This window comes from Pithys albifrons, chromosome 6, assembly GCF_047495875.1.
Source record: "Pithys albifrons albifrons isolate INPA30051 chromosome 6, PitAlb_v1, whole genome shotgun sequence".
In the NCBI taxonomy this organism is placed as follows: Eukaryota; Metazoa; Chordata; class Aves; order Passeriformes; family Thamnophilidae; genus Pithys; species Pithys albifrons.
The window spans coordinates 39,287,592-39,309,552 of record NC_092463.1 but is presented as its reverse complement, the minus strand read 5'-3'; the positions used below and the strand labels follow the sequence as shown (position 1 = coordinate 39,309,552).

The 21,961-nt window shown below is 41.8% G+C and overlaps 2 protein-coding genes across 3 annotated transcripts in view; one reads left to right on the top strand and one right to left on the bottom strand.

Annotated features, from left to right (window-relative positions):
- The window catches only part of EXD1 (exonuclease 3'-5' domain containing 1), a 23,390-nt gene extending 7,255 nt beyond the window's left edge, over positions 1 to 16,135 (bottom strand). The window contains 9 exon segments of the mRNA XM_071559307.1: positions 3,121 to 3,168; positions 3,170 to 3,285; positions 7,172 to 7,234; positions 7,344 to 7,461; positions 11,822 to 11,932; positions 13,402 to 13,441; positions 14,174 to 14,185; positions 14,634 to 14,752; positions 15,674 to 16,135. Of these exon segments, the coding sequence (XP_071415408.1) occupies positions 3,121 to 3,168; positions 3,170 to 3,285; positions 7,172 to 7,234; positions 7,344 to 7,461; positions 11,822 to 11,932; positions 13,402 to 13,441; positions 14,174 to 14,185; positions 14,634 to 14,752; positions 15,674 to 16,135 (1,089 nt within the window).
- Positions 15,949 to 21,961, top strand: part of CHP1 (calcineurin like EF-hand protein 1) — a 20,877-nt gene continuing 14,864 nt past the window's right edge. The window contains exon 1 of one of the 2 annotated variants that reach the window (XM_071558411.1): positions 15,949 to 16,200. In XM_071558411.1, coding sequence (XP_071414512.1) covers positions 16,134 to 16,200 — 67 coding nt within the window. In that variant the 5' untranslated portion in view covers positions 15,949 to 16,133. Of the gene's footprint in view, positions 16,201 to 18,142; positions 19,692 to 21,961 lie in introns of those variants that run through there. The other variant, XM_071558410.1, reaches the window with a different exon arrangement.

Below are 21,961 nucleotides of genomic sequence, written 5' to 3'. Positions count from 1 at the left end.
AGTCCTTGGCTTAGGGTGAGCACTACTCAGCAACAATCAAAACATCACTGTGTTGTAAATATTATTCTCATACCAAATCCAAAACCCATAGCACTGTACCAGTTGCTAAGAAGAACTGTACTCTGTCCTAGCCAAAACCAGGGCAGTTATTTAAGCAGAAAAAAATTTAACAAAGCTTTTTATCACATTCATCTGCAGTTTACAACATATTCCCTGATGCTGATCTTTACTTTTAGTGCCACTGAATGCTTTCAGCTTCTGGGGCCATGTGTGTAGAAATCTAGGGTGGTTAGAAAAGCAGAAGTTGGGAAGGAGGGATTGCTTCCTTAAAAAAAAAAAGAACAACCAACAAAAACACAAACCAAAACCCAACACACACCTATTCCAGCATTTAATGCTAGTTCTCTCTCATCTGTCTTTGAAACCAGGTTGGATTCCCAAGAGTTGAGCTGAAAGATCTAAAATGGGAAAAAAAACCCTGCCATGAAGGGAGCTGGGGGAAGCAGGTGGGAACAGTAACATCTTCAGCAATTACAACTGAAACCAGAACATAAGTCCCAGTTAAACAACGTGACCATGATACCCTGAGCAAAACTGTCAGTACAGAACAGTTTACTGGTATGCTTAGTATATGCATATTACACAGTCATTTTCCACTTTTAGTCTTCAAAGCAATAGGATGATTTGGTCTGGTTAACTAAGGAAGGCATGTTATTTGGCTTAGATTTGCCACAGAGAATTCTCAAAATATAAATTTTGAGAGACACTACTGGGATTCTATAACTCACATAAAAGTAATGCTGTGTTCAAATTAGAGGTTTCACTGAGTAGCTTTTATAGCAATATTAAATAACATTTAATCCAGGCTTTTGAGGAAGATTTTAAGTGTCTGAACAGACAGTGCAAAATCACTTGCAGTTACTGTCAAAGTTACAATACTAGTATGAAGGGAGAAAAAAATGCTCTTGTAGGAAAGAGATTGTTACTCCTCAGTAAATAAATTCTGCATCTAAAGTGAGGTCTCCTTAAGTATCTAGTTCCCTTGTTTAATAGCTTCTTTGGAAGTTGTCTCACCCCACCACCCCCACAACCACCATGCCCCAAAAAAGCAAGGTCAAGTGTTTAAAAATCCCAGCAAAAGGATAGAATTATAGACTCATTTAGGTCAGAAAAAACTTCAAAAGATCGAGTCCAACTGTTAACCCAGCACTGCCAAGTCTACCACTAAACCATATCCCTAAGTGCCACATCTACATGTCTTTTAAATACCTTTAGAGGTGGTGACTCCACCACTTCCCTGGACAGCCTGTTCCAGTGCCTGACCACCCTTTCAGTGACACAACTTTTACTAATATCCAATCTAAATTTCCCCTGGCACATCCTGAGGCCACTTCCTCTCATCCTGTTGCTTGTTACCAGACAAAAGAGACCAACTCCTACCTGGTTACAACCTCCTTTCAGACACTTGTACAGAGGGATAAGGTCACCCCTGATCCTCCTTTTCTCCAGGCTAAACACCCCCAGCTCCCTCAGCCACTCCTCATAGGACTTGCATTCCAGTCTCTTCACCAGCTCCACTGCTCTTCTCTGGACACACTCCAGCACCTCAATGTCCTTTTTGTTTTGAGAGGCCCAAAACTGGACACAGCACTCGATGTGCAGCCTCACCAGTACTGAGTAGAGGGCGACAATCTCTGCCCTGGTCCTGCTGGCCACACTGTTTCTGGATTTTAGTAAGGCTTTTGACACTGACCCTCTGAGCATCCTTCTGGACAAGTTGCCCAACTGGGGCATGAACAGATTCTTGGTATTCTGGGTGAAGAACTGGCTGACAGACAGAGCTCAAACGATTCTACTGAATGGGGTACATCTGGCAACTTGCACCAGTGGTATTCCTCATGGTTCAATTCCATGGCCAGTTCTGTTCAGTATATTTATCAACAATCTGGATATAGGAGTTGAATGCATCATTAACAAGTTTGCTGATGGTACCAAACTGAGAGGTACTGTTGACTCCTGAGGGACAAAAGGCCCTGCACAGGGATCTACATAGATTGGAGCATTGGGCCACTATTAATGGGATGAAATTTTACAAGTTGAAATGCCGGATTCTGCATCTAGGATGGAATAACATTGTATACAAGCATAAATTGGGAGAGTGGCTGGAGAGCAGCCCTGCAGACAGGGATCTGCTTGGCAGCAGGCTCAATGTGAGTCAGCAGGATGCCTTGGCATCTTGGGATGCATCAAACACAGCATCACCAGCTAGTCAGGGGAGAGGGAGGCGCTGAGCTCTTCTCCCTGGTATCCAGTGACAGGACACATGGAAATGGTTCAAAGCTGCACCAGGGAAGATTTAATCTGGACATTAGGAAGCATTTCTTTACTGAGAGGGTGGTCAAATATTGGAATAGGCTTCCCAGAGAGGTGGTCAATGCCCTAAGCTGTCAGTGCTTAAGAGGCATTTTAAGAATGGCCTTAATACTAAGCTTTAACTTGTCAGCCCTGAACTGGTCAGGCAGTTGGACTGGATGCTTGTTGTAGATCACTTCCATATGAAATAGTCTATTTATCAAGCTTATGTTCCCCAAATGTTAGGACCTCTTGGCCCATCAAGTTTTCCCTTGCTTGTCCCCATCTGAAAGATTAACAAAAATAAGGACAATAGAGAATAATGATTTGGCAAATGCTGCTGAACTGCACAAGTATTTTTTCATCCAAATAGTGCTGGCAATAAAAGTTCTCTTTTTCCCTGCTTGACTCAGGATTCATTTTAACCAACTTGCTCTGTTGAAACTGGGTTTCAGAATTAGTCAAATGTATTACGATATCCAGAACACTTTTCACCCAAATTGTATATATCCTCTATTGTACAAGCTTTGTGGTTCTTCAAAACCTTAATTTCAAATGAGCTATTAGAAAATATCAGTGGAAGCACTGATGCCAACTAAAGCTGACATCTGTCTCCCAAGCAATTGTTACAAAATGTCCTTATCTACAGAAAATCAAGCACTGCTTAGTGCCATGCTCTTAAAAAAACAACTTGACAGAAGCATCTCAAGATGGGTGAAGCACAGCTCGCAACTGACTCTTCAGAAAGTGGCTCACTGAATCACTCACCAAACTCAACTGCTGCTTGCACTTCACGATGCCATCCCATTTGGAAGGTTATCTTCAAGTGCTGCATCAAACACTCCTGTAATGTGCAGACATGGTATGGAAGAAAGCCACCTGTTGCCATTGAAAACTGCAGAGCATGAGCAGCCTGTGAGGGAAGGGATCAATCTGCCATGACCAACATCCATTAATCCAAGGCAAAGAATCCGGAGGTTTGACAAGGGGGATGCATAGTAGAAGTCAAGTATGCTACAAACAAATTAATCACTATTCTTACTACATACAGCTGCAGAGAGAGTAATCTGACTCCTTAAAGCTGGTAAGTTACATAAAAGGGTAAATTAAGTTTGAAGAATGGCTTACATGGTTTATGTTGTATTTGTCCATGGCTCCTTCTAGCCCAGTACTCTCAGTATCAGAAGAGAGTAAACATAGACTGATACCTTCCCAGTGTACTTATGGTTTTGCCTTTTATCCAAAACATAAAATAGTGATGCAGTATAAAGAAAATGTGATGAAGGAATATGGAAGGTGTCATAAACCTTTTGCCCCAAACCTGATTTTGCCAGTAAGACTAATCTTTGACAATACATAGAGCCAGATAGAAAGCCGGCAACAGCCTCCAGCAGCAACTGCATAGCATGGTGTTTGGTTGTTTCTAATCCTGGCTTCATCCTGTCTACCTGTTTGCAGTAAGAGTTGGAACAGCCTTGACAATGGAAAAGGAAAGCCTGGAAGAGAGCCCACTAACTAGGGGAATGGCGAGGAAAAAATAAAACCCTGCATCCACAGTCAAAGAATCTGAGACTGAGGAATCTGTCATTAGAACAACCTATACCCTTCTGATTTCCTCCACTACTCAAAAGCCCAGATTCCCATTGAGGTCTCCTGAAATTTTCACTCTAAACTCCAATCCCCACTGACTTCTTATAGCCCTTTTCTTCTTACTACTCTCTCTTGAGAAACCTTAAGTCAACACTCAGTGCGGACATCTACAATCCCACCACCAACACCATGAGATTACAGCCCAGTTTTACTGCAAGAGCCACTGATTGAGCTTTCTACCACATGCTGCCCATGTGCTACCTAGACCTGCCCACATAGTGCTTGGCACACCAGCTCAGCGCCTGCAATAGTGACCATAGAATCGTAACTGGCCTCTTATACTGAGGGTAAATTCCAAGACTAACCTCCCTCCCCCTTCATTCCTAACTTATCTATAAAATTTTGGTGGAAAAAAACCCTATTCCTGTCCAATAGCAAAGGCAAAGAACCTAGTATGATTTGATAATGCTAAAGCTGCCCCTAAGGCAGCAGTTAAATAGATAAAATGCTGTCTTCTCTGGGAGAAAAGCCATGTATTTGCTAAGCCAATCCATTTACTGCTTTTCTAAGGAATAAGATTGTAGAGTGGTATTATGAAGAAAATGCAAACGTCTGTCTTGTTCTGTGGTAAGACAGAGTATGTAGGACTACCTATATTTCTGTTAGGCTGATTACATTGCTACAGTCCAAAGAAGACTACAACCACTAGCTGAAAAGTGGCAGGAAACACACCTGCCACAACTCAAACTGATGAGTTCATTGCAAAGAAAAAAGAAATGAGAAGAGAAGATACAAGTAGAGCTGACCTTCATTGGATTAAAAGCACAAATCACTAAATAAAGAAGAAGTTTCCATCACTTATTACTGAACAGGCCTTTGTACTCTCCTTCTGATGACTAAAGCCTTCTCTGGCTTTTCACTCTCAGTGGCCAAATACAGATGAAGAGGAACCTCAGGATAGACTTTCTCAGTCAGTCAGTTACTTTTACTCAAAATCACAACAAAGATGATGTTCAAATCTGTGGAAATATCTTCTAGATGTTTAGAGAGGAGTTTCTAGTAAAAGAATTCAAATATTTCCAAATAAGAAGAGAAAATACTTAAATATTTGCACAGAAATGAAAGCATTGTTGTGATCAATATTAATAAAAACTCTTACCTGAATGAACAAGATTATAGAATAAACTTGCCCACAGCAAAAACAATGTTCTAGCTTTCATTGTGAAATTCTTTGTCCTAAGCCATTGCATACTATTGGATTTAAGGGCAGAAAACCCACAACATGCTAAAGAGTAGTGCACATGCACCAATCTGTGGAATCAGACAGCAACAGTGACTTCTTCACTTGTACATTTTATGGTCAAACCTTGCATGGAATTCTGTCTTAAGGAAAGTCTCAAGCTGTCAAATTTTCTTTATTTCTGTCAGGACACACTTCTAGAAAGAATTGCAGTATTTCTTTTGGTAGTAAACAGATATGCAACCAACCACATTTTATAACAGGCAAGGATTTCAGAGTGTGAGGATGCTACAGACTCACATGAGGATGATGCAGCGGGAAAGTGCCCCAGAAGGCAATGTTAGGCATGTAAGCACTGACAACAACCAGTTGCCTGCTCACTATAGAGCTTTTTAGGCTGCCGTAGCTGAACAGGGACACCCTCTCCACCCCCAAGGAAGTCAAATGTGAAATAGTATCAAACTTCCACAAACTTTATCATTAAAAGTTACTTCAACCAGTGATGTTAAAGTACTTTAAGAAAATCAGTGAGGAAGACAGTAAATATCAGAACATGGTCATCCTCTGTATCTTGTGTTAATTATATTAATTTACTTATGGTGAGGAATAAGCTGTTGCAGCAACTGGCCAAACCCAGGGATAACATTTTTCAAATTATGTAGGAAGGATCCCTTGTAAACCAGAGTTCTTGGTTGCTGTGCTTTTTAAGCAGAATCTCACTTGTGCACGCAGCCCATTCCCATTTTAACAACGCTGGGAAGCTGTCTCTAAGAAGTGCTTCACAAAAAGCATTTGGGAGAATTTGCTCAAAAGTATCTCCCAGTTGTTTGTTCCACCAGTACAGAGTAGAAGATGAGACAGCTTAATTCCACAACATCAGGTAGACCACAGGGTGACCAAAATCAGACATCAGTACCTTACTTCCATTAGAAGCAGGATTCAGGCCAACAAATCAGAGTAATTGCATCTCTAAGCCTAGAGATCTATCAGTGCAGGAAAAGCATGTGTGTCAGCTCATACCAAGACAACAGAACAATGACTGCAACTCTATGTACCTTGGACCCTAGGGTGGATAGTTCTGGTTAATTATTTCCACTGTATGAGTTACGTGTCCTAACCAGTACAGCTGGGAGCACTGATGGGAATTTTCAGCCCTACCTTTTTCATACAGTCAAGACTTAACAGTGGCTGATATTTAATCTGTAATGGAATAACATAATTTTTAAGGGCAAAGGGTCAAACTAAGATTAGAAAGTAACTTAGAGAAAACTGTGCCATATAAAGCTTACTACATAGCCCAGATTAGGGCTTGGAAAAGTTATTATAGGCAGTCAAATCTATGACATGGAAAGTCAGTATACAAGCAAGGACAAGTCACACATAAATACATATATCTATGCCCATTATGAAAGACCATAGCCATCATGCTACTTTCTTCTCTCTCAGAAGGCTCTAATTCTCCTGTTAGTCACATATTAACTACCACAACTACCAGGACCAGCACCAGCAAAAACAGATTTTTGTGATAACCTGGTCCTGTTCTCTCACTTTCACCACTGCTTTTACCTGCTGATGTTTCCCAGTGCTGAATACCTGCAGTCTGAATCTGTTTCTACACTTGTGAAAGGGGCAGAAAGGGTAACAAAGAATATAAAGCTCAATCTGACCTGGATCAACCTGTTTAAATCACTGTAGCCTCAGGTTGGTTCAAGTTTAAACAAGACCAGTTAATATATCTTAAAAACCCCACACACATTAAACTTGCTGCTAATATTAGATAGTACCTACCTTTTAAAATAGGTCTACGCAAGGTTCTTGCTTTGCTTGCTGTTCCTTTTCATCTAGAGCAAAACCACAGCATTTACATGGTTCAACAACTGTCACATTCTAGTAATGTTAAACCTTCTTTGAGAGAATGCCCTGAAGTTTCTCTTGTTGAAACTTTTGTTCCCAGCTAGAATATTTGAAGGGTACCTGCGTATCCAAGACACTGAAGGACACTGTACTGGTGAAAAAGACAGTCTGAGACACAGCAACAGTCAGGGATTTGTCCTAAAACAAAGGGATGTCAAGCAAACCTGTATCCAACTGCAACTTCTTTGGTGCAGTTAGATTATTATATATGTGTTTGACCTCTGTTACCACAAATGTCCTTACACACCCTATACTCTTACTTTCAAGATATTTTTATCTTCAAGTACCATTTTTAATCCATTTTTGAAAGCCTGAGGTCCCAGAAGAAAGGTATCAAATAGAAAAACATACCTCTTTGTTGCTATCTAGAACAAATCCAGTTGCAGAGAAAATGAGTGAGGGACACTCCTAAGGAAGCCCAGCAGGAGGTGGTGAAGCCCAGCCCCTCCTGCCATCAGGCAGAAGGAACAAACCATAGGGTTGGGGATGAATGGAAACAGGTGCCTGGTCATAGAGGCAAAAACACCCCCTCTCGACCCCTTTCACCTGCCAGGGTGCCCTTAAAAAACAGGTATATGGCCCTGGACTCGGACAGTCTGTTGGAGGACAGTCAGGAGGAGGATCTATCTACAAGATCTTCTGGTTACCCCCAGCCTACCGGACGGGTTACAACTACAGGTAAGAGGAAAAACAGAAGGGTTGTTGTAATCGGTGACTCCCTTCTGAGGGGAACTGAGGGCCCTATATGTCGGCCAGACCCGTCCCACAGGGAAGTTTGCTGCCTTCCTGGGGCCAGGGTGAGGGATATTACCAAAAGACCTCCTAAGCTTATCCAACCCTCAGACTATTACCCACTGTTGGTTGTCCAGGTTGGAAGTGATGACATTAATAAAAGGAGTACCAGAGTAATTAAAAAAGATTTCAAGGCACTGACCCGATCTCTTCAGGGGACAGGAGCACAGGTAGTAATTGCCTCAGTTCCTGTGCTAGCTGGGATGAATGAGGAGAGGTTTAGGAAAGCCCAGCTTACCAATAGGTGGCTTAGGGGATGGTGCTATCGTCAAAATTTTGGGTTTTTTGATCATGGGGCAAACTCCGTGTTGCCCAGTCTCGTCAAAGCAGATGGGCTTCATTTATCTAGGAAGGGGAAAAGAACGGTAGCCCATAAGTTGGCAGGGTTGGTTAGGAGGGCTTTAAACTAGGTTTGAAGGGGGAAGGGACGGCAACTGGGCTCTTCAGAGATAGGCCTAAGGGCACAGAGCCCGAGTTGAGAATGAAATCAATGGCCCAGCTGAAGTGCATGTACACCAATGCACACAGTATGGGAAACAAACAAGAGGAGCTGGAAGCCATAGTGCAGCAGGAAAACTATGACATAGTTGGTGTCACAGAAACGTGGTGGGATGAATCACATGACTGGAGTGCTGCTATGGGGGGCTACAAGCTCTTCAGAAAAGACAGGCAGGGAAGGAGAGGTGGAGGGGTGGCTTTATATGTTAGAGAGTCTCTTGACTCTAATGAAGTTGAGGTCAGCAGTGACAAGGTTGAGTGCCTGTGGGCCAGAATCAGGGGCAAGGCCAACAAGGCTGACACCCTTGTGGGTGTCTGTTACAGACCACCCAACCAGGATGATGAAGGGGATGAATTATTCTACAAGCAGCTGGCAGATATCTCAAAATCTCCAGCCCTTGTTCTTGTGGGTGACTTTAACCTGCCAGATATCTGCTGGGAGCTTCATACTGCAGAGAAGAGGCAGTCAAGGAGGTTCCTGGAGTGTATAGAGGACAATTTCCTTCATCAACTGGTAAATGAGCCTACCAGGGGTAAGGCCCCACTAGACCTACTGTTTACAAACAGGGAGGGGCTGGTAGATGATGTAGTGGTTGGAGGCCGCCTGGGGCATAGTGACCATGAAATAATAGAATTTTCACTCCTCAGGGATGTAAGGAGAGCCACCATTAAAACCTCTACCTTGGACTTCCGGAGAGCAGATTTTGGCCTATTCAAAGAACTGATTCAGAGCATACCCTGGGAAACAACCCTTAAAGGCAAGGGGGTCCAGGAGGGATGGACATGTTTTAAGAAGGAAATTTTGAGTGCACACCAACAGGCTGTCCCAGTGTGCCAAAAGGCCAGCCAGAGGGGAAGATGGCCAGCTTGGTTAAATAGGGAGATTCTGAAAGAAATCAGGATTAAAAAGAAAGTTTACAGACTATGGAAAAAAGGGCTGGCTACTTACGAAGAATTTACAGATAGAGCTAGGTCATGCAGGAAAAAAATTAGGGAAAGAAAAGTGGAATTTGAAGTAAATTTGTCTATTTCAGTTAGGGATAACAAAAAGTCCTTTTATAAATACATTAATAACAAAAGGAGGGGCAAGGAAAACCTCCATTCTCTGTTGGACTTGGAGGGAAATATAGTTAAGGAAGATGAGGAGAAGGCTGAGGTACTTAACACCTACTTTGCCTCAGTTTTCACCAGTAAGACAGGTGGCCCTCAAGACAACTGGCCTCTGGAGCTGGTGGACAGGGAGAGGGAGCTGAATAGCCCTCCTGTATTCCAGGAGGAAATAGTGACCGACTTACTGAGCCAGCTGGATCCTAACAAGTCTATGGGACCAGATGGAATCCATCCCAGGGTGATGAAGGAGCTGGCAGAAGAGCTTGCCAAACCGCTCTCCATCATCTTCCAACAGTCCTGGCTCTCTGGGAAGGTCCCAGATGATTGGAGGTTGGCGAATGTCACCCCAATCCACAAAAAGGGCTGCAAGCAGGACCCTGGCAACTACAGGCCTGTCAGCCTGACCTCCGTGTCTGGCAGGGTTATGGAGCAGTTCATCCAGAGTGCAATCACACAGCACCTTCAGGGTGGACAAGGGATTAGACCCAGGCAGCATGGGTTTAGGAGGGGCAGGTCCTGTCTGACCAAACTGATCTCTTTTTACGATCAGGTGACCCACCTGGTGGATGAGGGGAAGGCTGTGGATGTGGTCTATCTGGACTTCAGCAAGGCCTTTGATACTGTCTCCCATAATGTACTCCTGAAAAAGCTGGTAGCCCATGGCCTGGACAAGTGTACCCTCTCCTGGATTAAGAGCTGGCTGGAGGGTCGGGCCCAGAGAGTGCTGGTGAATGGAGCTGCATCCAGCTGGTGGCCAGTCACCAGTGATGTTCCCCAGGGGTCTGTATTGGGTCCAGTCCTGTTTAACATCTTTATTGATGATTTAGATGAGGGGATTGAGTCCATCATCAGCAAATTTGCTGATGACACCAAGTTGGGAGGGAGTGTCGACCTGCTGGAAGGCAGGAGGGCTCTGCAGAGGGATCTGGATAGACTTGAGAGATGGGCTGATTCCAATGGGATGAAGTTCAACAAGGCCAAGTGCCGGGTCCTGCACTTTGGCCACAACAACCCCCTGCAGCGCTACAGGCTGGGCACAGAGTGGCTGGAGAGCAGCCAGGCAGAAAGGGACCTTGGAGTACTAATTGACAGGAAGCTCAACATGAGTCAACAGTGTGCCCAGGTGGCCAAGAAGGCCAAAGGGATCCTGTCCTGTATCCAAAATAGCGTGACCAGCAGGACCAGGGAAGTGATCCTTTCCCTGTACTCTGCGTTGGTGAGGCCACACCTTGAGTACTGTGTTCAGTTCTGGGCCCCTCAGTTCAGAAAGGATATTGAGGTGCTGGAGCGGGTCCAGAGAAGAGCAGCAAGGCTGGTGAAGGGACTGGAGCACAAGTCCTATGGGGAGAGGCTGAGGGAGCTGGGGTTGTTTAGCCTGGAGAAGAGGAGGCTCAGAGGTGACCTCATCACTGTCTATAACTACCTGAAGAGAAGTTCTAGCCAGGTGGGGCTGATCTCTTCTCCCAGGCACTCAGCAATAGGACAAGGGGGCACGGGCTTAAGCTCTGCCAGAGGAAATTTAAGTTGGATATCAGAAAAAAATTCTTTACAGAGAGAGTAATCAGGCATTGAAATGGGCTGCCCAGAGAGGTGGTGGATTCACCATCCCTAGAGATTTTTAAACACAGATTGGATGTGGCGCTGGGTGCCATGATCTAGTAAATGGACTGGAGTTGGACCAAGGGTTGGACTCGATGATCTTGGAGGTCTTTTCCAACCCAATCGATTCTATGATTCTATGATTCTATGACACAAGAACAAAGGATTTGAAAGTATGAGGAGGTGCACTGTTGTCACTAAGTCATAAACTTGTATGGTACAGGTTTATGTGGGGAAGAGTGGATTTGCTTTGGATAAACACACTCATTTTTAAACCTATTTAAAAATAAGACAATTAAGAGCTAACACATAAAGCTACTCTTCTTTCTGGCTCTTCCTCTTCAGATGTTTATGATATCACAGCTAAGTAAGACACTATCATCTTTAGATGGATTTTACACCTTCAATTATACTGGCATGGTTTTTTAATAGGCAACAGCTGTACTAGTGCAGTACCTCTACCTATATACAAGTATGCAAACCAAATACATTGCAATGTTATATACAAATGTATGTATTACACACAACTTCAGTAATTATAATATTACCTTATAAAGGCATAATTCTTTCTGTAACAGGTCTTTTATGAAATACTTAATCTCTCTTAAGGGACATCACATAACTTACCAGAACAGTTATGTAAGTATTAAACACAGGGTAATCCTCAAATGTTTTTCAATTATGCCCCTGTTTAGTAATGCATTTTGGCAAGTATCTGTCTCTTACTTTGAGCCATGAGAGTTTTCCATGATAGCAGAAATTAACACCTTCTCCTGCTATACTGACAACACACTGCTTTTTTAGGTGCAGCACATAATGAAGAAAATGGGGATAAAATAAATGGCATCAGAGAATGACACACAGAGGGACCAATAGCAAACTGTGATTTTTCTGGTCATTATGCATATTTGAAGAGATAAATACAGATCAAAACCACAATGAATCTCAGATATATAATAGTCCATGAGAAACAGACACAGCACCGTTTCAGTTACAGATAGACAGCTGGAAAGTCCACAGCTAGAAGCACTGATAGGTTTAGTAGGGATATTGGTAACTAAAGAACATAGACTCCCCTGATCTCCTGCCAAGAAATTCTCCTAAGTAAGTTTTAGGAACTTCCTTTGTATCACATAAAACAGATGTTCCTTTTAGAAAAAAATGAAAACTCATTTTCTAAGGTATAAAAGAAAAACTGTTACTGTCACAGACATAAAAAAATCAGACAATTAAGATAAACAACCTGTAGTGCATTGTAATACGAGTTGAAGGCATAAACAGAAATAAAAAAGTAAGCTTCTTTTTCAAGCAACAGTTAGATTACTCTGTAAGCAGGGACATCTCTTGCTGTGGAAAAGAGCTTCTTCCTCCGTAGTTACAATAGATTTACCAAAATAAGAGCCCAAATCCCAAGCAATGTTACTGCAAGACAAAACAACATGGAAGACCCTACAGTATTGCTGGTCTAATTAAGAATCTAAAAAATACCATAAAATTTAATAATAAATCTATCATTATCTCCAACTTCTTAAAGAAAGCCTTTTTGATCTCTTGTTTCTGGGGACCAGTTATAGGACCTGAGGAAATGGCACAAATCTGTGTAAGGGGAGATTTAGGTGGCATATTAGGAAAAGGTTCTTCACCCACAGGATGGTTTTGCACTGGAACAGACTCCCCAGGGAACTGGTCACAGCACCAAGCCTGACAGCGTTCAAGAAGTGTTTGGACAATGCTCTCAGACACATGATGTGATTCTTGAGGTGGTCCTGTGCTGGGCCAGGATCCAGATTCAGTGATTCTTTTGGGTCCCTTTCAATTCAGGATTATATTCTATAATTTTACAAGTCTGCTTTGTTATTATACATGCTTTAAGAGAAAAAGGTCCAATCATCTTTAGAGTTCCAAACACCTGCAAAACCAACACAATTTCCTCTCCAAATAACAACAAATCCTCATGTTGCTCCTTTCCTAAACAAAATAACTGTTCACTAAATAATAATACTGACCCTTCACCTCAGTTACTGGTGATAAAAGGTCTGAAACCAGCAGCCAACACACGTTGATGAAGATTTGTACACACTCACCGCAATCTTACACACATTGCACTCTTATGCACACTTTAATTATTCTTTGATGCCACAGAGATACCATTTCTACATGACCTAAAAAAGCCATTTACTGCCTATTACTCAAATCTCACCACAGTCTGCCAAAGTGTACTGACAATTAGAACAGAACAGGTCTAGAAGTCATATACATGCCCTAAGAACTTTCACTAGTACTTACTGTGGGGATAGATTTTTGCTGCAATCAACAACTGTGTACTCCACACTCTCTTCTTCTTCTCTAAAACAAAGGAAAACAATCATTAGACACTTCCTCTAACGTGAATGAACTTTGCACAAGGTATGTATTTAGATGCAGAATCACTCTACTTTTCTGTTTCAGCTATTCAATTCTTCCATCTCTGCTTCCTAAATACACCCAGATTCCTGAACACTGATTCAAATCTATATAGAGAATGACTGCTATTCTGGGTTTTAACAAAAAAATTGACCATTTAAAAATGAGTTGCAGCATGACTTTTTGTCATGATGCACAAATGAAACAGGTTAAAATATTACGTCCATTAAAAAAAAAAGCACACCTGATTTCCAGGCTTGTCTGGAGAAGGAGAAAGATTGTTGCAAAGACAAAACTAACTGAGAGATTGCATCAACCCTTGCTAATTTTTTTTTACTTCTGTACTTTTGGTATTTGACTTGTTAAATATAAAATGAATGGACAGTGAAATAACTGAGTAATTTAGCATCTCAGTTGTTGAGAATATACAAACATTGTAAAATTACCAAAGCGCTGTATGTATTCTATATAAAAGAAGTTGTGGATGCCCTTTCCCTGCAACTGTTCAAGGTCAGGCTCATGGGGCTCTAAGCAACATGTTCAAGTGGAAGGTGTCCCTGGAACCAGATGATCTTTAAGGTCCCTTCCAACCCAAGCCATTCTATGATTCTAGTTTCTTCCCTAATGCCTAGTTAAATGCAACTAACCTTTCTTTAGCCTATACAGGTCTTGTACTCTTTGTCACAGCTTTATGAGAACAGAACAAGCTGATATGTACATACCTGTATGTGTTACACATACCTGTGAACCACATGTCCAAATCAATGCAAGCACCTGACAGCCAGCACAGATCCAAACAGCAACAGTCTTATTGAGCTTTGTGTTATCTATCACAGCACACACAACTCAGGAATAAGTATAAGATTACAACAGTCACCAGAGAGAAATGCTCACTGGCTTGAAGCACTTTGATTCTCCAAAAATTCACCTGTGCTGCTCAGCTACTTTTACAGCTGACAAGAGCTACAGGATAAACATTCTGGAAAGCAGGTGAGTTTCCTTCTGATGTCTGCGGATAAGGAACTCTGTATCTACCTTTCTGTGACCATTGTTTTATCAGAATACATCCTGTTCTGATACAGGCAAACCAAGAGATAACAGCCCCTGGAAAAGATGTTATCTGACAAAGACTAACTATATTGCTTGACTAATATCCACATTACTTGAGAGGGAGTATTTTGAGCTATCTGAGACTCTGAGCTGGCTCTCTAAGGAGATGAGAGGAGAACTCCCTTCAAACAAGCTGAAGTGCACCTGAAAGAGCAAGGCAAACATAAATAAAATAAAAGTCAAAACATTATTAAAACATCCATGCTGGTAGAATGTGTAAAGAAAAACACTTCATCCAATACCCCCTACCTGTGATCAGAAAATGAACTGCTGCATATGAAGCAGTTCTTAATTCTACGTGCATGGCTCTTAAAGAAAATCCTGAAGCTACTAAAAAAAACAAAAGCCTAATTTGCACAAAAGGGCCTTTATTTCAGATAAAATTTCACATTTATTCTGAAAATAAAGGGTGAAAGCAGAACCTAAATATTTGTTAACTGCAAAGGTCAGCAACAATCTTAAAGTAAGGTAGAGTTCAAAGTACTAAGAATGAAGTACCTGGCCTGAACCCAAGCACCAGATAATTTAAATATCTGTATTTACATTGAATTAATATTTAATCCATTACTGTAATTTTTAATTAAGTTACTGTAATTGGAGGGCATTTATGGAAGTTCACCAATATGTAAAACAGTTGCACCCACTGAAACTTTACTGTAATCAAGTGCAACTTATAAAAACATAAAAAATGGTAGTGCCTCAGGGCCAAAAAAGAAGTATGCAAACATTCACCCAACTGAAAGATGTCAAATATAAGAATGCTGAATTTCTACAACAGAACAGCTTGACATCAAGAATACTTTCCTGGAAATATGTCTTCTTACTATGAATTTTATATTGATATAAAAATATTCCATTATGATTATAGAGCTCAAATCACATACATCCCTATGCAATAGAACACAAACCCACCTTTTTGATCAGCCTTTAGATGTAGCTGTACCTAAAATTGTATTTTAAAAGGATTGACACATTAATCTGCTACTGGCCTGCTGCTATTCAAGTGTGTGTGCACTGAGGCTTCTTTAACAGGGAGAAACAAGACAGGACAGCAGCAAACACGACGGAAAGCTGTGGGTGTCCCCCCTGGGGATACTCGGGCACCGTCCGGGCTCCTCCCTGTGCGCTGTGACCTGGGACGGCCCTGCCTGGGCAGCGCTGGGGCGCCCAGCCCATGACCCGCTGTGGCCGCTCCCAGCCTGAGCGGTTCCGGGATGTGCAAAACAAGGCAGGACCGCGGGGCCGGCTGTGCCAGACCAGGGTGCAAAAACAACCACGGCGCCGCTTCAGTGCCGTGTTCAGGCTGTTCACGCGTGCGCGGGCTGTGGACGGGCCGGGCCGGGGGCGGTGACAGCGGGGCGGCGACAGCGGGGGCGACGGGCGGAGCGCGCTCGCCTTCCGCCTGGGAGCAGCGGGGCGGCTGCGGTCGGGCCTGTGCCGGGGGCCGCTGTGGCTCCGCCGTCGCTGCTGTTCGGCTGCGTCTCTCTCTCCTTCCCTTCCCTCCCACTCGGGCCCACCGGCGGCCATGGGTTCCCGAGCGTCTACACTGCTGCGGGACGAGGAGATCGAGGAGATCAAGAAGGAGACGGGCTGTGAGTGCGGGGCTGTGGGTGCGGGGGGTGGGGGCCGGGGCCACTCGCAGCGCCTCGGGCCGGGTGGGTCGGGCAGTGCCGGTCGCGGCCCGTCCCGGGGCCGGGAGGGACCCGCAACCGCCGGTGCCGGACACAGAGTCTGTCAAGCCTGCGGAAACCGGGGAGACGCCTCTCAGTTCGCCCCCCGCTGCCGCTCACCGGCAGGAGCAGCGAGATCCCCGTGGGGTGGAAGGGAGGCAGTGCTCTTGGTGGCTGCAGTATCGCACTTGGTCAGGGATAACTCGTGTTTTGGAAAGTCGTCTGTCTTAATGTCTGGTGGTGGAGTTTTTCTCCAACAGCTGTTTTTAGCCCGAAAAAGCTCCCAATTGTATAGTAAATTTTTTTCCCAGGTGTTATTTGTTTCATAGGCTAGTGCTAAAGTTGCCTTAAGGGTATTCAGAATGAATGCTGAGTGGCATTTAAATCATCAAGGGTCATAATATAACTTGTGAGAGATAAGTGTGGTTAACTAAAAAAAAGTGAAAATTTCTTTACTTGTTAGCAACTGCAAGAGCATTATTCAAGCTGGACTCTAGTATTTAGCTACTTTATCCTATACTATTTATTTGATCGAGTTGTTCTGCATAACCATAAAATACCACAGAAAGTATGAAAATCTCTTGTGAATTTGCCTGATAGTATGAAAACCTGAGAATTCTAGCAAATACTGAGTAAAAGGAAATGGAAGGTGCCCTCCTAACTAGTTGGAGAGGGGAGGTCATAACATCATAGGGATCGCTATGCTGTTTATTCCTCCAGTAACCTTTTCAGGTAAACACAGTGTTCCCAGATGACATTTTTCTTCTGCCTGTTGTTTCTGGTCTGTTCTAGCTACTCGAAAATGCTTCCCTCAGTTTTCTTTCCCGTATAAATGGTGTCATATATTCTTCTTAGGTGTTAGTTTGTTTGTGACAGCAAAGTGAGTGGCTACAGAAAAGGAGCAGAGGAAAATTAAGAGAGCACTCGCACTAGTGTAGTGGAAGACTGAGTGAGTTAACACAGTTTCCATGATCCATTTTCCATCTGTCAAAGGAAGGCTGTGATAAAAAAGTATGTTTATCAAAGTCTGCTTACCAGCAATGATTTACTGTGTTTTTAAAATTTTTGATCACAAAGATCATAGAGTAAAGGTAACCTCCTCTCATTTATAAAGATGCTTCAAAAACCAAACCCCAAATCTGGAATGTTTTTCAAAAAAGTTTTACATTTTTCCTTATGCTGGTATTTGATTTGTTTTCTGTGGTGTTTTATTCTTAAAATTTTACTTACATGATATTTAAATAAAAAACATAAAAGTGGTTGCATAGGCATTCTAAGCCATAAGACCACTTGGCTCTATTTAGCCTCTAAATGCTTTTCTTGTATTAAAGTGGGGAGCTCAAAGTTATGATTAGGGAGGTTCAGCTTTGTGATGTGAGTTTGATTAATTTTCCCATGTTTTTATCTATTCAATTTTATAAGTAATACCTCTTTGGTAATCAATGATTGCTAATCTCTGACTCATGCTTAGTTGTAAGTCATCACAGTGTGCCTCGTTGACTTACCAATTTTTTTTCCTTTCCCCAGCCTGTAATTGCAGTCTTGGAATGTGATTTTTTTATACTTCTCTAGGTAGATGGAAAATTCCAAGAAGCTTTTAGCACTGATACACACTTCATAGAGGTGAAAATAGTTAGACAAGGTGGGGAAAAACAGGCACAGATTATCTGGATCAAAGTTCACAGAGACAATATTCAGTAACACTACTTTAGCAGACTATCCTGTGGTTTGTTAGGAGCTTGATGCTTATGGTAGTTTACCCACTAAGGAGTTTGAGAAAGGGACTTTGTAGACATGAAACAATCTGGAAGTATTACATATCCATCTTGAAGTGGTAAGTGCTGGTAAGGTCTGGTAAGTGATCTTAGGGACTTCTTTTTGGCCTCCTGATGCTGAAATGTATCTTCTCGAGTCCACCTGGGATAGGTATGAAGCACTGAATAGAATACTTAACCAATTTGAATTCAACTATGCCATTACACAACTTTTCTATTGTTAAATTTTATGTAGCACAAAACTATGATACTAACATGATTGAGAAACTGTGTATTAATGTTCAGCAGATTTAAAAGATGTCTTTCAGGGGACTTGAAGTATAGTCTTTCAAAAGCCATGCAATGACACTCTCTTGAATGAAATTCATTTGAATTACTATATTAATTTGTTTTATGCTGTGGTGAAACGTGGGTGCTAAGCCTGAAGCTGACAGTCCGAAATGTTTTATGAAGTTGTATGAAAACTGTTTGTTTTGGATATATATGTTTTGAAATTTAAGTTTGAAAAAACTTGCAGTCATCCCAAGTGCTTTTGTATTTCAGTAACAACTATAAGAAACAGATAAGATGTCCAAGATGTTGCTTGTCTGCATTCTGTTGAAAGTTTTTGGAAAGCTACTGGAATGTAACAGTATTCAAACTATTTGGTTCACGCCCTTTGTTTCCATGCTTTGAAGCAGCCTACCTAAGGGTTCATAATAAACTAATGCTCATATCTAGTTTAGGGGAAAAAATAGTTGCGTGGTAACAGGTAATGGATTTTTCTGATGGGTATTTATATATTTTCTAAGTATATAAATATATTTGAGTTTATGCTACTGTTTTAGAAAAGCGTTTCAGGGTCTAATTGCTAAAAACTTTGCAATGATTCAACAGAAGTTAAATAGAGGGTATAGCTCCTAATGTAGAGGTCTCAAATTTTTAGAAGGACCTTAGTGGGGTAGCAATATAGATAAAGTGATGTTCCAGTTAGCTTTAAGCCTTAACCTTGGATTTTTAAGAAGCAGTCATAAATTGCAGATCTGGTTCTTCTTGTGGTCAGCACAGCATGTCAAAATCTTTATTTTTCCATGTGAATGTGCTGAAAAATGTCTAGTGATGCAGCTTTGATGAGGGGTGAGAGCCAGAGGGAAATTATGAAAGGATACAGTGGTGAACCTGAATCACCTTCCTTTCTTGTATGGCCATGATATGCTTTTTGTCTAGTATGACATTAACAAAAATATCACTTCTGTCAACAGCTATTCCTATTTCTCACATAGTAGCTGTTACAGAGGTGTTCCAAAAATGGAGTTGCTGACATTAGTTTGGAAGTGGTAGCTGAGTAAAATTCTCATCATCTTTGTTTACAGGGAGGGCTGTGACCATGGGGCTTCTTACTGAATGTCTAACTCCAGCCTGTTCTTTTCTCATCATCAGTTATTGTTTTTGCATATGGTATCTAAAACACTAAATCAGAAATGCAAAAGTTTGAAGTCTTTAGAATACTGGTACTTGTTTTCTGTGTGTGTATTGCTTATCTTGAAATTGAGCAAGCTGCCCAGTCTGATTGCAGAGAAGTTGTCTTAGGTGGAATTGAGCAAGTTGACCAATCCTATGTGAAGAATGAAAGTTGCCGAGGAGACAAGAAAAGTGGGGGTAAGAAAAGAAAACCAAACAATTGCTGGCAGGTCTTTGTGAAGGAGGGAACTGTGTAACCTAAACAAATAGCCTTAAGAAAGAACAAACCTGAAGAAAGAAATTTGCCTTGCTTGTCACAGATCAAACAACTACTATGCAGCCTGTTCCCAAGTAAGTTTTAGCAAGTAACAAAAGCATTGTGCATGTGCTGGTGAAGGCTTTTTAATCAACTAGTCTGAAAGAGACATTAAGTCCTGGTATAACATTGTAGAAAATCACACCTTTACTGAGTAAATATTAACATTCAATCAAGTCTTATTTTTTGTATTTATTATCATCAGAAGATACTGAAGATCCAAAATCTCCTGTAGGGCCTTGTGATTTAACCCTTGCTGACAACTAAGTATCACACAGTTGCTTCCACACTCCCTGCCCTGGTAGGATGGGGAGGAGAATTCAAGGGGCATGGAGGAGTATAAAACCCATGGGTTGAGATCAGAACAGTTTAATAATTTAAATAAATCATGATATGATAATAATAAAAATGTTAAGGATAACAATTATAATACTAATTGTAATGAAAGGGGAAAGAGAGAAATAAACCCTGTGAAGCACAATACAACTGCTCACCACCTGCTGACCAATGCCTGGCCAGTCCCAGAACAGCAATCGGCCCCTCCCAAGTCAGCTCCCAAAGTTTATACACCGAACATGATGTTCTATGGTATGGAATATCTCTTTGACCAGTCCAGGGCAGCTCTTCTGGCTGTGCTTCCTCCCAGCTTTTTGTGCAACTCTTCAGTGGCAGAACATTGGAAGTAGAGAAGTCTTTGGCTTACATTAAGCACTACTCAGCAACAACCAAAACATTGGTGTGTTGTCAACATTATTCTCACATGAAATCCAAAACCCATAGCACGGTACTAACTACTAAGAAGAAAATGACCTCTGTCCCAGCTGAAACCAGGAGAGACATTCTTTGAGTGTTGAAGGAATTGCTGTTCTGTATAGGTTTATCCCACTCACATGATGGACTATTCTAAAGATCTACCTGTCTAATATCTTGGTAATGTTGACACAATTATGCTGAACTTAATACTGGCTTTTTAATTTCTGTTTCAGATGCAGATTTAAAAAGTCTGCAATAACTTTCTGCTTGCTTTGTGTCCCAACTCAATTGCTTTAGAAATACACTTTTAAATTTTTAGTCCAATGTCCTAGAAGCCTGGAAATTACTTTGTGAGCAACTGTCTCACAGGTCAGGTGCAAAGGTTTATAGCAAATGGGGTTATGTCAGGCTGGTGACCAATTACTAGTGGGGTTCTGCAGGACTCCACTTTAGGGCCAGTTCTCACCAACATCATAAACAACTTAGACACAGAACTAGAAGGCATAATGAGTAAGTTTGCTGATGACATTAAATTTGGGAGGAGCTGTTGACTCTCTCAAAGGCAGAGAGCTTGACACGTTAGAGGGCTGGACACCAAAGGGTTGCTGGTTTAATTCAGGATCTAAAAAATACTATTAAATTTAATACTAAATCTATAATTAGCTCTGAGTTCTGAAACAAAGTCTTTCTGATTCCTTTTCTCTGGGAACCTATGATAGAACCTGAGGGAACAGCATGAAGTTGTGACAGGGAAGCTTTAGGTGGATGGTAGGAAAAGGCTCTTCACCCAGGGTGTGGTTGGGGACTGTAAAAGGCTCCCCAGAGAAGTCATTACAGCACCAAGCGTGACAGAGTTCAAGAGCAATGCTCTCAGACAGATTTTGTGATTCTTGGTGTGGTCCTGTGCAGGGCCAGGAGTTGGAGTCAGAGATCCTTGTGTGTCCTTCCAGCTCAGGATTATATGCTATTATTCCATAAACCCTAAAACGGCTGAACAGTTTAGATTCAGACAGATTCTGGAAGGGAAGAAGAGTGAAGGCATAAGGCCTCTGACCATTTTCCAGATGAGGAGAAACTGAGTTAACTTTTCATCTTTAGGTGGACAAAAGACAACAGGAGTGGAGAGAAACAAAAGAGAAGGAAAGATACTATAGCAGTGATCTACAGTTTCATGAATGATGTAGAGGTCATCAGTGTAGGCTGTGTCCTGATTATTTCTAACCATAAAGGAATTAAAGAAAATAAAGTGGAACTGTGAATCAGATATTTTTTCTTTTTAATTGGCATTTACTGAGTCAGATAACCAAAAAATGAATAGAAATGAGTAGAAGGCAGAGTTATATTTTTGAAGAATGGGCTTATTTGTGGATTCTTGAATATTAAGCTGTGATTTATAGCT